Genomic DNA, 15,565 nt, shown 5'->3' on the forward strand with positions numbered 1-15,565 from the left:
CCACCCAAATCTCAACCTGAATTGTGTCTCTCAGAATTCCCACATGTTTTCGGAGGGAACTACGGGGTGGTAATTGAATCATGGGGGCCAGTCTTTCCCATGCTATTCTCATGACAGTGAGTAAGTCTCATGAGATCTTATGGGTTTATCAGGGGTTTCTGCTTTTGCTTCTTCCTTATTTTCTCTTGCCGCCGCCATGTAAAAAGTGCCTTTCACCTCCCGCCATGATTCTGAGGCCTCCCCAGCCATGTGGAACTGTAAGTCCAATTAAACCTCTTTTTCTTCCCAGTCTCAGGTATGTCTATCAGCAGCATGAAAATGGACTAATACATAATTATAATGTCATAATATAAAATATGACATAATTCTTATATTCTTACCTATGACTATTTCCCTTCCTCTAAAGGAGAGCAGATTCATGCTGGGGATGTGAAAAATGTTCTGGAAAACATGGGAATAGAGATCACAAATAAGGAGCACAAAAAGCTGCTGAAAACTCTGCCAGTTTCTGGTAAGCATTTACATGTGTTCTGCTTCACTGATGTCTAAAAATATATTCATTCAGCACTTACTGAAGATCATTTTCTGTGTGGCACTATCTAAAACCTGAGAGAACAGGGACCATGTCTGATTCCCCAAGTCCTTACACTCTTGAAAATTTCAAAGAGGTTTGTTTTAAGGTTTTTTATTAGAAATTCTAATATTTGAAACAGTTGTTCAATTAAAAATATTTTTTAAAAGGCCCAGTCCTAGCATTTCTAAAAATCCTGTTATGATTATATTGGTTTAGGAAACATGAACCTCTTCAGTCAGAAGTCCTATTATAAGGCAATTTCTTTTGTCCCCCCTAGGAAAAAGATAAGACTTAAGGTATAAACTGAAAAAAAGTAAGAGCAGAAGGGGTAGAAAAGGTGAAGAAAGAAAAGATGAAGGTAAATTAGAGAGGAGAAAATAAGAAAAGAAAGGCTATGTGTAGTTCAGCACGGTAGGGCACCACTAACAATAGTTTGTATTCTATCCAGTGGATAGGTTCACTACACTGAGTTTTCCAAATATCTTTCATTTCATTGAGATTAAATTGTAATAAATTTCTAAATTTGCCCTTCCTGTAAGTATATATTTTAATTTTTATGAATCTCTGAAAGCATTATTAATCATGTTTTATCCTACAGCTGATAAAAAGGTGTTTAAGAAAGAATTATTGGATGGTGTGAAATCCTTCAGAGGTAAGTGAGGAAAAGGATAAGGACAATAATATTTGAGATTGTTCTAATTGGTTTTTTTGATTACATAAATAAGCAGAAAATTATGCATTTTATTCAACAAATATTCAAGTGTCTACTAGATGCTGGGTATTTGAGAATAATCTGGAATATATATAGTAGCATACAGAAAAAAATGTAATTACCCACAATTTCAAGTAATATTACCTTTTCTATTACAGATATCTTTGATCTTTTTCCTGTGCATATATATGTATTATTAATTAAACTCTTACTAGAAATGTTACGTATCCTGCATTTAATCCTAAAATTTTAGTGTAATAATTTCACCATGTTATTTAAAATTTCTTTGTAAACATCATTTTAATTACTATATCATCTGGTTGTATTATAATTTACTTAATCATTGTTCTCTTGTTGAACATTTATTTAGTGTTTTTCTCTTATATGTCTCTGATCTTCATACATAAATCTTGATCCAACTTTAAAGTCATTTTCTTTGGATATATTCTTCCAGCAGGCATTTGCACCTCCATACATAGTATTACCATCATGCCCTAAACACAGTATATTATTTTTATATTTTTTATTCTTATTCATTTGATGGATGAAAAAATTGAATTAATTTGATGAAAATATTGAATCTAATCATTGTTCTGATTTTTTTGTTATCAATAAAGTTGAAAATGTTTTTATATTGGTGATATGTAGCTGTGGTCCCAGCTACTCAGGAGGCTGAGGCAGGGGGATCACTTGAGCCCAGGAGTTTGAGGCTGCAGTGAGACTGGATGGCAGAGCCAGACCCTGTGTCAAAAAATATATTAAAATAAAAACAATTTTTAAATCGGCTTTATATTGTTGTGTTAGTCCATTTTCATGCTGCTGATAAAGACATATCTGAGACTGGGCAATTTAGAAAAGAAAGAGGTTTAATGGATTTACAGTTCCATATGGCTGGGGAGGCCTCACAATCATGGCGGAAGGCAAGGAGGAGCAAGTCACACCTTACGTGGATGGTGGCAGGCAAAGAGAGAGAGCTTGTGCAAGGAAACTCCCCGTTATAAAACCATCAGATCTTGTGAGTCTTATTCACTATCACAAGAACAGCATGAGAAAGACCTGCCCACATGATTCATTACCTCCCACCGGGTCCTTCCCACAACACATGGGAATTCAAGATGAGATTTGAGTGGGGATACAGCCAAACCATATCAATTGTTTTATATTTAAATCACAGAATTCTCACAAGGATAGCAGTTGTTTTCTCTTTAATGGAAAAAGAAAGCTTATTTTGAGGATTTTTTCATTCATCAAACATTAGACTGGCATAGTGTGGGGAGTGTGGTGGGGGAGGGGCTACAAAAAGCAGAAGATAGTTCTTTAATTTCTTTTTTTTTTGTTTTTTTTTGTTTTTTTTTTGAGATGGAGTTTCACTCTTGTTGCCCAGGCTGGAGTACAAGCGATTCTCCTGCCTCAGCCTCCCAAGTAGCTGGGATTACAGGCATGTGCCACCACACCCAGCTAATTTTGTATTTTTAGTAGAGACGGGGTTTCTCCATGTTGGTCAGGCTGGTCTTGAACTCCCGACCTCAGGTGATCCATCCACCTCAGCCTCCCAAAGTGCTGGGATTACAGGTGTGAGCCACCATGCCCGGCTGGTAGTTCTTACTTTCAAAGAGTTTATAATCTACTTAGAGAGCAAAATATATACATAAAATCACTCATAGAAAATTTTGATCAGCACCATAAGACAGGGCAAGAAAAAAATTTAAGCTGGGCGTGGTGGCTCACACCTGTAATCCCAGCACTTTGGGAGACCACTGTGAGTGGATCACGAGGTCAGGAGTTCGAGAGCAGCCTGGCCAACAAGGTGAAACCCCATCTCTACTAAAAATACAAAAATTAGCCGGGCATGGTGGTGCCCACCTGTAGTCCCAGCTATTCGGGAGACTGAGGCAGGAGAATCGTTTGAACCCAGGAGGCGGAGGTTGCAGTGAGCCGAGATCACGGCACTGCACTCCAGCTTGGGTGACAAAGTGAGACTTCGTCTCAAAAAAAAATTTTTTTTAATTTTAAAAAATTTTAAAAACATAAATGAAAAAGGAAAAAATTTTTCAAAAAGAAAATGTTTTTATATCATTACATCTTTTAATCTATTGAAGTCCAAACATTGTTTCTATTAATATGAATGACCTCTTTATAGATTAAATATTAGCACATTGTCATATCTATTATAAATATTTTCTGAATTCGTTATCTGCTTTTTATTTTATTGTATTTTTACAACAGCTTTATTGAGATATAGTTCATATACCATACAATTAACCTACTTAAAATGTATAATTCAATGGGTTTTAGTATACTAACAGAGTTGTGCAGTATCACCACAATCAGCTTTAGAATATTTCAGCACTGCAAAAAGAAACTCAATACCCATTAGCAGTCACTACTTATACCCCCCAACTCTCGCAGACCTAGGCAACTACAAATCTACTTTTTATCCATTATGTTGTATTTTGATATATGGCCATTTTTCATGTTTATGTATTTAATTTTATCAGTCATTTCTTCTGTGATTGACTTTTAAGTCCTTTATAAGCTAGCCAGTGTGTGAAGAATCACATATATTTAGTTTTCTTTGTTTTTCTATTATTTCACTTTTTACATTTAATGATTTATCTGAAATATATATTGACTCTTTATTGACTCTTTTTAAATCCCCATATTTCAGAATGATTTGATCAAAACTACACCAATAATTTTCAGTAATTTTCCCCATTAACTGGAGTCCTCCTTTATGTACAATTACACTTGGGAGATAATTTATTATTACTGTAGCAAATTTCAAATCTTACTTTTTGACAGAATAACACGATTTGGTTTGTTATCTCTGTCTAATTCATCAGAAATGCCAAACTCTACTTCTCCTCCCCAGTATAAACTTCTTCCAGAAGTTTAATTTTGGAAGCATATTCTGTTCCTGACGCCCACATGACTTGCTGTAAATAGCTTCTTTCTGCTTTCATTTCTGAGTAGGGGTTGAGAGTATGCATTTTTCATTTTATGACATCCTTATCTACTTTTTCTTGTTTCTATGAAGGAGGGCAGGTTAATGTCAATGACCTAACAAGTGTTCTACAAAACACTGGGTTCAGACTCAAAGCAAAAGAAATCAAGGACCTGAAGACTCACCTGCCAGTGACTGGTGAGCATTTAAGACACCTTTATCCTGTAGATAATGACTAGTCTACTGTGAAAGCAAAGAGTAAAGACATGTTGGAGAGAGAAAAACTGGGGACAGAGATACAATTTAAGAGACTGTTAATAAGGTACAGGTGATAAGGGCCTTACCTGGGAACCACACATATATGGGGAAGACTGATTTGATGTGGTGGGTGAAAGGGAGGGAGATACTAAAGTGTGCACCAGAAGTTTATCACTTATGTGACTGCCAAAAAACCATTTTTAAGAACTGGGAGAAGGATAGCAGAGGAAGCAGAATGAAGAAAAATCTTTGAAATATAGTTGAATTGAGGTACTTATAGGACACTCAGTATCAGACAATTGAAAATGCATTCCCTAATTATTAGTGTTATTCATCTTTAAACAAGGTACATCAAACCATGAGAATCATCACCAGGGTTAAAACAGTGTCTCAGAGTGTCTCTATGAGGACAAGAATACCAAAAGAATGGAAAGATAGAATAAAGGAATATTTGAGAGAGAAAAAATGGAATAAAAGAGTAGGATAAGGAAGAAAGAGATAACAGAAAGAGATGAGGAGAGGGTAAGAGAAAATAAAAAGTATAAGAAGAGATGAAAAGATATATCCATCAGGATTAGACCAATCTCCTATTTTTGAATTTTTATTTTTTTTATTATTTCAATAGTTTTGGGGGAACAGGTGGTATTTGGTTACATGGATAAGTTATTTAGTGGTAATTTCTGAGATTTTAGTGCACCCATTACCCGAGCAATGTACACTGCACCCAATGTGTAGCCTTATCCCTCACCCCACTTCTAACCTTCCCCTTGAGTCCCCAGAGTCCATTATATCGTTCTTATGCCTTTGCATCCTTATAGCTTAGCTCCCACTTATAAATGAGAACATACAATGTTCATTTTTCCATTCCTGAGTTACTTCACTTAGAATAATGGTCTCCAACTCCATCCAAGTTGCTGTGAATGCCATTATTTCATGGTATATTCCATGGTAGTATTCCAGAGTAGTATTCCATGGTATATATATATACCACATTGTCTTTATCCACTCATTGGTCGATGCGCATTTAAGCTGGTTCCATATTTTTGCAATTGCAAATTGTGCTGCTATAAACATGCATGTTCACGTGTCTTTTTCATATAATGACTTCTTTTCCTCTGGGTAGATACCCAGTAGTGGGATTGCTAGATCAAATGGTAGATCTACTTTTAGTTCTTTAAGGAGTTTCCATACTGTTTTCCATAGTGATTATACTAGTTTACATTCCCACCAGCAGTGTAAAAGTGTTCCCTTTTTACCACATCCACACCAACATCTATTATTTTTTGATTTTTAAATTATGGCCATTCTTGCAGGAGTAAGGTGGTACCACATTGGGGTTTTGATTTGCATTTCCCCGATCATTAGTGATGTTGAGCATTTTTCATACATTTGTTGGCTGTTTGTATGTCTTCTTTTGAAAATTGTCTATTCATGTCCTTTGCCCACTTGTTGATGGGATTTGTTTTTTCTTGCTGATTTGTTTGAGTTCCCTGTAGATTGTGGATATTTGTCCTTTGTTGGATGTACAGTTTGCAAAGATTTTCTCCCACTCTGTGAGTTGTCTGTTTACTCTGCTGATTATTTCTCTTGCTGTGCAGAAGCTTTTTAATTAAGTCATATCTATTTATCTTTCTTTTCATTGCATTTGTTTTCGAGTTCTTGGCCATAACATCTTTCCCTAAGCCAATGTCTAGAAGAGTTTTTCTGATGTCATCTTCCAGAATTTTTATGGATTTGGGTCTTAGATTTAAGTCTTTGATTCATCTTGAGTTGATTTTTGAATAAGGTGAGAGATAAGGGCCCAGTTTCATTCTCCCACGTGTAGCTTGCCAATTTTTACAGCACCATTTGTTGAATAGGGTGTCCTTTCCCCACTTCATGTTTTTTGTTTTTTTGTTTTATTTTGGTTTTTTTTGTAGATATGGGGTTTCACCATGTTGACCAGGCTCCTGGCCTCAAGTGATCTGCCCACCTTGGCCTCCCAAAGTGCTGGGATTATAGGCGTGAGCCACCATGCCTGACCTGTTTACGTTTTTGTTTGTTTTATTGAAGATCTGTTGGCTGTAAGTATTTGGCTTTTTTCTGGGTTCTCTATTCTGTTCCGTGCCTATTTTTATACCAGTATCATGCTGTTTTGGTGACTATGGCCTTATAGTATAGTTTGAAATCAGGTAATGTGATGCCTCCAGATTTGTTATTTTTGCTTAGTCTTGCTTTGGCTATGTGGACTCATTTTTTGTTCCATATGAATTTTAGAATTGTTTTTTCTAGTTCTGTGAAGAATGATGGTGGTATTTTGATGGGAATTGCATCGAATTTGTAGATTGCTTTTGGCAATGTGGTCATTTTCACAATATTGAATGTACCCATCCATGAGCATGGGATGTGTTTCCATTTGTTTGTGTTGTCTATAATTTCTTTCAGCAGTGTTTTGTAGTTTTCCTTGTAGAGTTCTTTCACCTCCTTGGTTAGGTATATTCCTAAGTATTTTTTTTTTTTTTTTGCAGCTATTGTAAAAGAGGTTGAGTTCTTGATTTGATTCTCAGCTTGGTTACTGTTGGTATACAGGAGAGCTACTGATTTATGTACATTAATTTTGTATCTGGAAACTGCTGAATTATTTTATCAGTTCTAGCAGCTTTCTGGAGGAGTCTTCAGGGTTTTCTAGGTAGACAATCATGTCATCAGCAAACAGCAACAGTTTAACTTCCTTCTTATCAATTTGGATGCCCTTTATTTCTTTCTCTTGTCTGATTGCTCTGGCTAGGACTTGCATTACTATGTTGAACAGAAGTGGTGTGAATGAGCATCCTTATCTTGTTTCAGTTATCAGAGGGAATGCTTTCAACTTTTCCCCATTTAGTATTATGTTGGCTGTGAGTTTGTCATAGATGGCTTTTATTACATTGAGGTATGTCCCTTGTATGCCAATTTTGCTGAGAGTTTTAACCATAAAGGGATGCTGGATTTTGTCAAATGCTTTTTCTGCATCTATTAAGATGAGGATGTGATTTTTGTTTTTAATTCTGTTTATGTGGTGTACCACATTTACTGACTTGCATATGTTAAACCATCACTGCATCCCTGGTATGAAATTCACCTGATCATGGTGGATTATCTTTTTGATATGTTGTTGGATTCGGTTAGCTAGTATAGTATTTTGTTAAAGATTTTTGCATCTATGTTCATCAGGGATACTGGTCTGTAGTTTTCTTATTTGGTTATGTCTTTTCCTGGTTTTTGTATTAGGGTGATACCGGCTTCATAGAATGATTTAGGGAGGAATCCCTCTTTATCTTTTGGAATGGTGTCAATAGGATTGGTACCAATTCTTCTTTGAATTTCTGATAGAATTCAGCTGTGAATCCATCTGGTCCTGGACTTTATTTTCTTGGCAATTTTTTATTATCATTTCAATCTTGCTGCTTGTTACTGGTCTCTTTAGAGTTTCTGTTTCTTTCTGGCTTAATCTAAGAGGGTTGTGTATTTCCAGAAATTTATCCATCTCCTCTAGGTTTTCTAGTTTATTCATGTAAAGGTGTTCATAATAGCCTTGAATGATCTTTTGTATTTCTGTAGTATCAGTTGTAATATCTCCTATTTTGTTTCTAATTGAGCTTATTTGGATCTTCTCTCTTCTTTTCTTGGTTAATCTTACTAATGGTCTATCGATTTTATTTATCTTTTCAAAGAACCAGCTTTTTGTTTCGTAATTCTTTTGTATTTTTTTGTTTCAATTTCATTTATTTCTGCTCTGATCTTGGTTATTTCTTTTCTTCTGCTGGGTTTGGGTTTGGTTTGTTCTTGTTTCTCTAGTTCCTTGAAGTGTGTCCTTAGATTGTCTATTTGTGCTCCTTCAGACTTTTTGATGTAGGCATTTAAGGCTATGAACTTTCCTGTTAGCACTGCCTTTTCTGTATCCCAGAGCTTTTGATAGGTTGTATCACTATTATCATTCAGTTCAAAGAATTTTTTAATTTCCATCTTGATTTCATTGTTAGCCCAACAATCATTCAGGAACAAGTTATTTAATTTCCATGTATGTGTATCAAACCCCTTTTAGAGTTTATTTCCAATTTTATTCCACTGTGGTGTGAGAGAGTACCTGGCTACTATTTCAGTTTCCTTAAATTTGTTGAGACTTGTTTTATGCCCTATCATATGTTCAACTTGGAGAATGTTCCATATGCTGATGAATAGAATGTATATTCTGCAGTTGTTGGATAGAATGTTCTGTAAATATCTGTTAAGTCCATTTGTTCTAGGATACAGTTTAAACCCGTTGTTTCTTTGTTGACATTCTGTCTTGATGACCTGTCTACTGCTATCAGTGGAGTATTGAAGTCCCCCATTATTACTGTGTTGCTGTCTGTCTCATTTCTTAGGTCTATTAGTAATTGTTTTATAAATTTGGGAACTTCAGTGTTAGGTGCATACATATTTAGGATTGTGATATTTTCCTGGACAAGTCCTTTTATCATTATATAATGCCCCTCTTTGCCTTTTTTAACTGCTGTTGCTTTAAAGTTTGTTTAGTGTGATACAAGCATAGCTACTCCTGCTCTGTTTTGGCGTCCATTTGCATGGAATATCTTTTTCCACCCCTTATCTTAAGTTTATGTGAGTCCTTATGTGTTAAGTGAGTCTCCTGAAGGCAGCAGATACTTGTTTGATGAATTCTTAGCCATTCTGTATCTTTTAAGTGGAGCATTTAGGTCATTTACATTCAACATTAGTGTTGAGATGTGTGGTACTATTCTGTTCATCATGCTGTTTTTTGCCTGAATATCGTGTGTGGTTTTGTTTGTTTGTTTGTTTGTTTTTATTGTGTCATTGTTTTATAGGTCCTGTGAGATTTATGCTTTAAGGAGGTTCTATTTTGGTGTATATTTTGGTGTATTTTGAGGATTTGTTTCAAGATTTAGAGCTCCTTTTAGCAGTTCTTGTAGTGCTGGCTTGGTAGTGATGAATTCTCAAAGCATTTGTTTGTCTGAAAAAGACTGTATCTTTCCTTTATTTATGGAGCTTAATTTCACTGGATACAAAATTCTTGGCTGATAGTATACTTTAAGGAGGCTAAAGATAGGGCCCCAATTCCTTCTAGCTCATAGGTTTCTGCTGAGAAATCTGCTGTTAATCTGATAGGTTTTCCTTTATAGGTCACCTGGTGGTTTTTGCCTCACAGCTCTTAAGATTCTTTCCTTCATCCTAACTTTGGATAACCTGATGACTGTGTGCCTAGGTGATGACCTTTTTGCAATAAATTTCCCAGGTGTTCTTTGAGCTTCTTGTATTTGAATGTCTGGATCTCTAGCAAGTTCAGGGAAGTTTTCCTCAATTATTCCCTCAAATATGTTTTCCAAACTTCTAGATCTCAGTGGCAACAGGGCTGAGATCTTGCCCCAGGCTATAAGCCTCCCCACTGAGAAAGCAAGGAGGGCTCTCAGACCTTGCCCTTCCCCACCTGCCCACACCATCAGCTGTGGTTTCTGCACTCCTATCTATACTTCCCATTTGCTCCCCTCTGGATTCTGCTCAGGAAAATTCATGCTCAGTTGAAATTACTACAAAGTTCAATTAGGAGCTTCCTTCACCCTGTGGCCCCTCCCCAGTTCCACTGGGCTGCCTTCCCCAAGAACCCCTATGAGATAAGGCCAGGAATGGCTTCCTTGGGCTGAAGCTGGAGACCAGAAGTGTCTACAGGGCTCTTCCTGCGGCTTCTTCTATTTTTATATTTTGCCTGGCTCCCTAAATCCATTTCAGCTCTAGGTAAGGTTAAATCTTTCTCCTGTGATCTGGATTTTCAGGTTCCCCAGAGGGGACGTGTGTTCGGAGGCAGACTTTACCCCCTCTCACACTTTGGGAACTCACAGTTTTTCAGCTTAGACCAATCTTTTAAAAAAAAAAAAAACAAAAAACCGCATGATTGTGATAGTATTGGCACTGAGTTGAAAAGACTCTGAAGAGAAGGAGGGGAGGAGTCTATTCTTTCTTCAACTGAGCTTGATAGCTAACATTAGTAAGGACACAGATCACCAAGAATCTTGATTGGCATGAAGGGCTGGCTTCAAGTTTATTACAGCATGGAACACCATAGACTAGAAAGATTATCTTTTACTAAGGCAGACTTCATTATTCAAGGATCAAGGTCCTGATTTTTAAATACATTTTTTCTTTTATTGATTCATTCCACAAATATTTATTGAATGCCAATAATATGTCAGCATTGTAATGATACTGCTGTATTTACTTGGCAAATGTTTATACTATATCTGGGTAATGTATTTACTAGAAACTAAGAATGGTTAGGGGTACAAGGGCAGCAGAGATATGGCGTCTGCCCTCAGAGGAGCTTACAGTCTTGGGAAAATACAAGAGAACTAGGAAACATAGGGTATCAGGATCTTCTAGGCTAAATGATAAATATGCACTGAAGTTGGATGAGGAAACAACAAGCAAACTGAGTATTGTCTATTATTGCATGTACTCTCTAACCCAGTGGTTCTCAAACATTTTGGTCTCAAAAATTCTTTATGTGACTGGGCACAGTGGCTCATGTCTGTAATCCTCCCACTTTGGGAGGCCAAGGTGGGAGGATTTCTTGAGCCCAGGAGTTTGAGACTAGCCTGGCCAACATAGAGAGACACCACTGTTAAAAATTAATCAATCAATCAATCAATCAATAATTTTTAAAAAACTTCTTCATGCTGTTCATGTGGGTATATATTAATATTTATTATATTAGAAACTAAAACACATTTAATAGTACTTATATATTAATTCATTTTAAAATAACAATATGGCTTCAGGGATCTGGCAGGGCCTTTGTCTCCTTGCACCCACAAACTGTGCTTAGTTCCACTCTTCATTGCTCCATGCCCTCCACTCAGGGAGGCCCAGGTGACTGTGCCACAGCCCCTGTCTTCTGTGACCTGCAGGAATTGGGAGATCCATAGGGAGGATGCCAGGACACTCAGAAGTTAGGAGATGGGCTAATGGGGACTAAGGACCATTAACCTAAAATAATCAAAAAGTCAGAATCAATTCCTCCTCCAATATGGATGACTAGATGCAGCCTCAATTTTTTGGAATAGTTTCAGTAGGAATTGTACCAGCTCTTCTTTGTACATCTGGTAGAATTCAGCTGTGAATTCATCTGGTCCTGGGCTTTTTTGGTTGGTAGGCTATTTACTGATTCAATTTCAGAGCTCATTATTTGTCTGTTCAGGGAATCAATTTCTTCCTGGTTCAGTTTTGGGAGGTATATGTGTCCAGGAATTTATCCATCTCTTCTAGGTTTTCTAGTTTGTGTGCATAGACATGTTTGTAGTTTCTGATGCTTATTTTTATTTCTGTGGGGTCAGTGGTAATACCCCCTTTGTCATTTCTTATTGTGTTTATTTGGATCTTCTTTCTCCTCTTTATTAGTCTAGCTAGTGGCCTTTTTAAATTTGTCAAAAAACCAACTCCTGGCTTTGCTGATCTTTTGAATGGTTTTCAGAGTCTCAATTTCCTTCAGTACAGCTCTGATTTTGGTTATTTCTTATATTCTGCTAGGTTTGGGGTTGATTTGCTTTTGCTTCTCTAATTCTTTCAGTTGTTGTGTTAGGTTGTTAATTTAAGATCATCCTAACTTTCTGATGTGGGTGTTTAGTGCTATGAATTTCCCTCTTAATACTGTCTTAGCTGTATTCTAGAGATTCTGGTATGTTGTATCTTTGTTCTCATTAGTTTCAAAAAACTTACTGATTTCTGCCTTAATTTCTTTATTTACACAAAAGTAATTCAGGAGCATGTTGTTTAATTTCCGTGTAATTGCATGGTTTGAGTGATTTTCTTATTCTTGACCTCCATTTTTATTGCACTGTGGTCTGAAAGTGTGTTTGGTATTTCAGTTCTTTTTTATTTCCTGAAAATTGTTTTATGTCCAATTATGTGGTCAATTTTAGAGTATGTGCCATGTGGCAATGAGAAGAATGTATATTCTGTTGTTTTGGGGTAGAGAGTTCTGTAGAGGTCTGTCAGATCAATTTGGTCCAATGTTGAGTTCAGGTCCTGAATATCTTTGGTAATTTTCTGCCTCAGTGATCAAATACTGTCAGTGGAGTGTTGAAGTCTCCCACTGTTATTGTGTGGGAATCTAAATCTCTTTGTAGGTCTCTAAGAATTTGCTTTATGAATCTGAACAGTTCTGTGTTGGGTACATATATATTTAGAATAGTTACGTCTTCTTGCTGAATTGAACCCTTTACCATTATGTAATGCCCTTCTTTGTCTTTTTTGATCTTTGTTGATTTAAAGTCCATTTTGTCTGAAATTAGGATTGCAACCCCTGCTTTTTCCTGATTTCCATTTGCTTGGAAGATTTTCCTCCATCCCTTTATTTTGAGCCTATGGGTGTCATTACATGTGAGATGGGTCTCTTGAAGACAGCATACCATTGGATCTTGCTTTTTTATCCATCTTGCCACTCCGTGCCTTTTAAGTGGGCCATTTACCCCATTTACATTCAAGATTATTACTGATATGTGTGGATTTGATACTGTCATTGTGTTAGCTGGTTATTATGCTGGCTTGTTTGAAAAACTACATTTATTAATATCACCATCATTCTTATTAAAATAATATTTAAGTATTGGGAAACTATCGAGTCACAGTACAGATAATAAGGTTTCCAAAATTCAAATTGCTCTTCGAAAGCTTGAACTCAACCATTAAAACATCTGTTGTTAGGGTTTTTTTTTTTCTTAAAATGACAGGATTACTTTGTTCATTTTCAAGAAGGTGTCTGGCAGATATCCAACTCTGAAAAACTATATTTTGTCCATTAGTCATTTTCTCCAGTGAAAATGGTATCCCATGAAAAAGCAGCTAGTTTTCTTGCAACTCAAACAATCATACAAGTTCTTTTCCTCAAAAAATCATCATAGTTCAGATTGCAGCTAAAGTGTTTTATGCACTCAAGGGTTAATATCTAATAAAAACTAATAACTTTTGCTGCTTTGCCAAGGACATCTTACTACAAGTATGTACAGTGAAGGATGCAGTGACTGCTAGTACACTTGGTTGTCACTGCCTTCATTCACGCAAAGATGCAGCAGTTTTGTCCAACATTGCTTTTGCACCATCAGTACAAATGTCAACACAGTGAAAATGGCAAAGGGTATTGGGTGAATATAGAGGTCCATGGCCCACATGCTGAGAACACTTGCTCTAACACATCTCAGCCTTGCACTCAATGCAAGAGAACTAGATCTGAAAGGAGGAGGGCTGACCTATAGGATGGCGCTAACTTCAAACAAACAAAACTTCATTCACCATAATGCTCTGAATATTTTTAACAGCTAACAGTTTGTAAAATAAAAACAAGCATTCAATTAAGTTGAATGAATATATACTTAAAGCTTGAATCTTTTTTCCTCTGGTATTTGCTCCTTTGGATTGAAAAAATAATAAAAATTCTAGAATAATGCATTAAAAATTACTGTAATTCTGTTCACTAAATTTCAATTTAAGAATTTTATATATTTTTTTAATTTTCAGTAGCTTCAACTCTGAATCTAAATTCTGAGTTTTCTTACAGAAAATGAAAAGGTCGACCTGGATGTCTTGATGGATGCAGCAAAAGCTTTTACAGGTCAGTGGGAATTTATATAAGACATAATAAAATTGAGATCTTAATGCTTTATAGATAACTACATTTTAAAGCAGTAGTTTACCCCTTCCAGAAATCACTGATAAATTCATTCTTCCCTGTTACCATTTATTGATAATTTTATCTTGTTGACAACATTTTGGAATATTAAAGATTTAGGAAAAGTGTGGGTACTCTCAAAAAGAGGTATTAACTTGTCTAATGTGTAGGCCAATAATGTGTTCATTTCACTAGTGTTTAAAGAACCAAAATATTGGTGAACACAGTGAATCTCAGTGTGAAGTTTTCACAAAGGAAATGTGATCACTATGAATAATTAGTCCCATAATTCAGGTCATGAAGCAGAAACAGAAATATTACTTGCAGGTAGAATTACATAGATTCTATATAGCATCTGTCTTAGTCCATTCATGCTGCTATAACAAAATATCACAAACTGGGTGATTCAAAAATGATAGAAATTTCTTTCTCAAAGTTCTAGGGGCTGAGAAGTCCAAGATCAAGACACATTTGATGTCTGGTGAGGGTTGCTCTATGCTTCAAGATGATGCCTTAAACACTGTGTCCTCACATGGGGAAGAGCAGACAGGCAAAAAAAAAGGGGCTGATTGTTGTATGAGACCTCTGTTATAGGGGCCTTAATCCAGTTCACAAGCAAGGAACCCGTATGACCTAACCACCCCTAAAGGCCCTACCTGTTAATACTGTTGCATTGTGGGTTATGTTTCAACATGAATTTTGGAAGGGATGCAAACATTCAAGCCATAGCACATCATAAGTCACTAAGCAGTTATGCCACTCCCCTGTTACTCCATGCTATCCTGGCTCATACCCAGAACAGAAGTATCATCTGTTTATTTGGATTAAAGAATGCTTTCAGGTACTGAATCTCAAAATAACTTTATGTAAGTGAAGTCAGCTCATGTATTTATACCTCATTGTGCAGTTAGAAATAGTGCTGTACTGGATTATATTTTTTTATAACTTGGAATAATTAAATCTCTTAATATTGTCTTCTGAAACAATTCCCATCTATTCGAAGGAGAAAAGGTTGAAGCTGAGAACCTTAAAAATGTGCTGAGAAACATGGGGATCGAACTAACAGAAAAAGAACACTCAATGCTGTTAAAAACTCTGCCAGTCTGTGGTGAGTATTTAGCATACCATCATGGTGCTTGTGCATGGAGCTGTGGTATCATAGGCTTCTGGACAAGAACTGTGAGAAACCCCGTGTTAGTCAGGGTTCTCTAGAGGGACAGAACTAGTGGGAGAGATAGATAGATAGGTAGATAGATAGATGATAGATAGATAGATAGATAGATAGATAGATGAATTTATTAAGGAGTATTAACTCACACGATCACAAGGACCCACAATAGGCCATCTGCAAGCTGAGGAGCAAGGACAGCCAGTCCAAGTCCC

General features: G+C 36.3%; 1 protein-coding gene across 3 annotated transcripts in view; it reads left to right on the forward strand.

Annotated features, from left to right (window-relative positions):
• Positions 1 to 15,565, forward strand: part of EFCAB3 (EF-hand calcium binding domain 3) — a 132,573-nt gene that overhangs the window by 46,728 nt on the left and 70,280 nt on the right. For all 3 annotated transcript variants that reach the window (XM_016932690.3, XM_063799137.1, XM_063799136.1), the window contains 5 exons: positions 407 to 511; positions 1,173 to 1,226; positions 4,324 to 4,428; positions 14,072 to 14,125; positions 15,186 to 15,290. In XM_016932690.3, coding sequence (XP_016788179.2) covers positions 407 to 511; positions 1,173 to 1,226; positions 4,324 to 4,428; positions 14,072 to 14,125; positions 15,186 to 15,290 — 423 coding nt within the window. The remainder of the gene's footprint in view (positions 1 to 406; positions 512 to 1,172; positions 1,227 to 4,323; positions 4,429 to 14,071; positions 14,126 to 15,185; positions 15,291 to 15,565) is intronic.

This window comes from Pan troglodytes, chromosome 19 (genome assembly GCF_028858775.2).
Source record: "Pan troglodytes isolate AG18354 chromosome 19, NHGRI_mPanTro3-v2.0_pri, whole genome shotgun sequence".
Classification (NCBI taxonomy): domain Eukaryota; kingdom Metazoa; phylum Chordata; class Mammalia; order Primates; family Hominidae; genus Pan; species Pan troglodytes.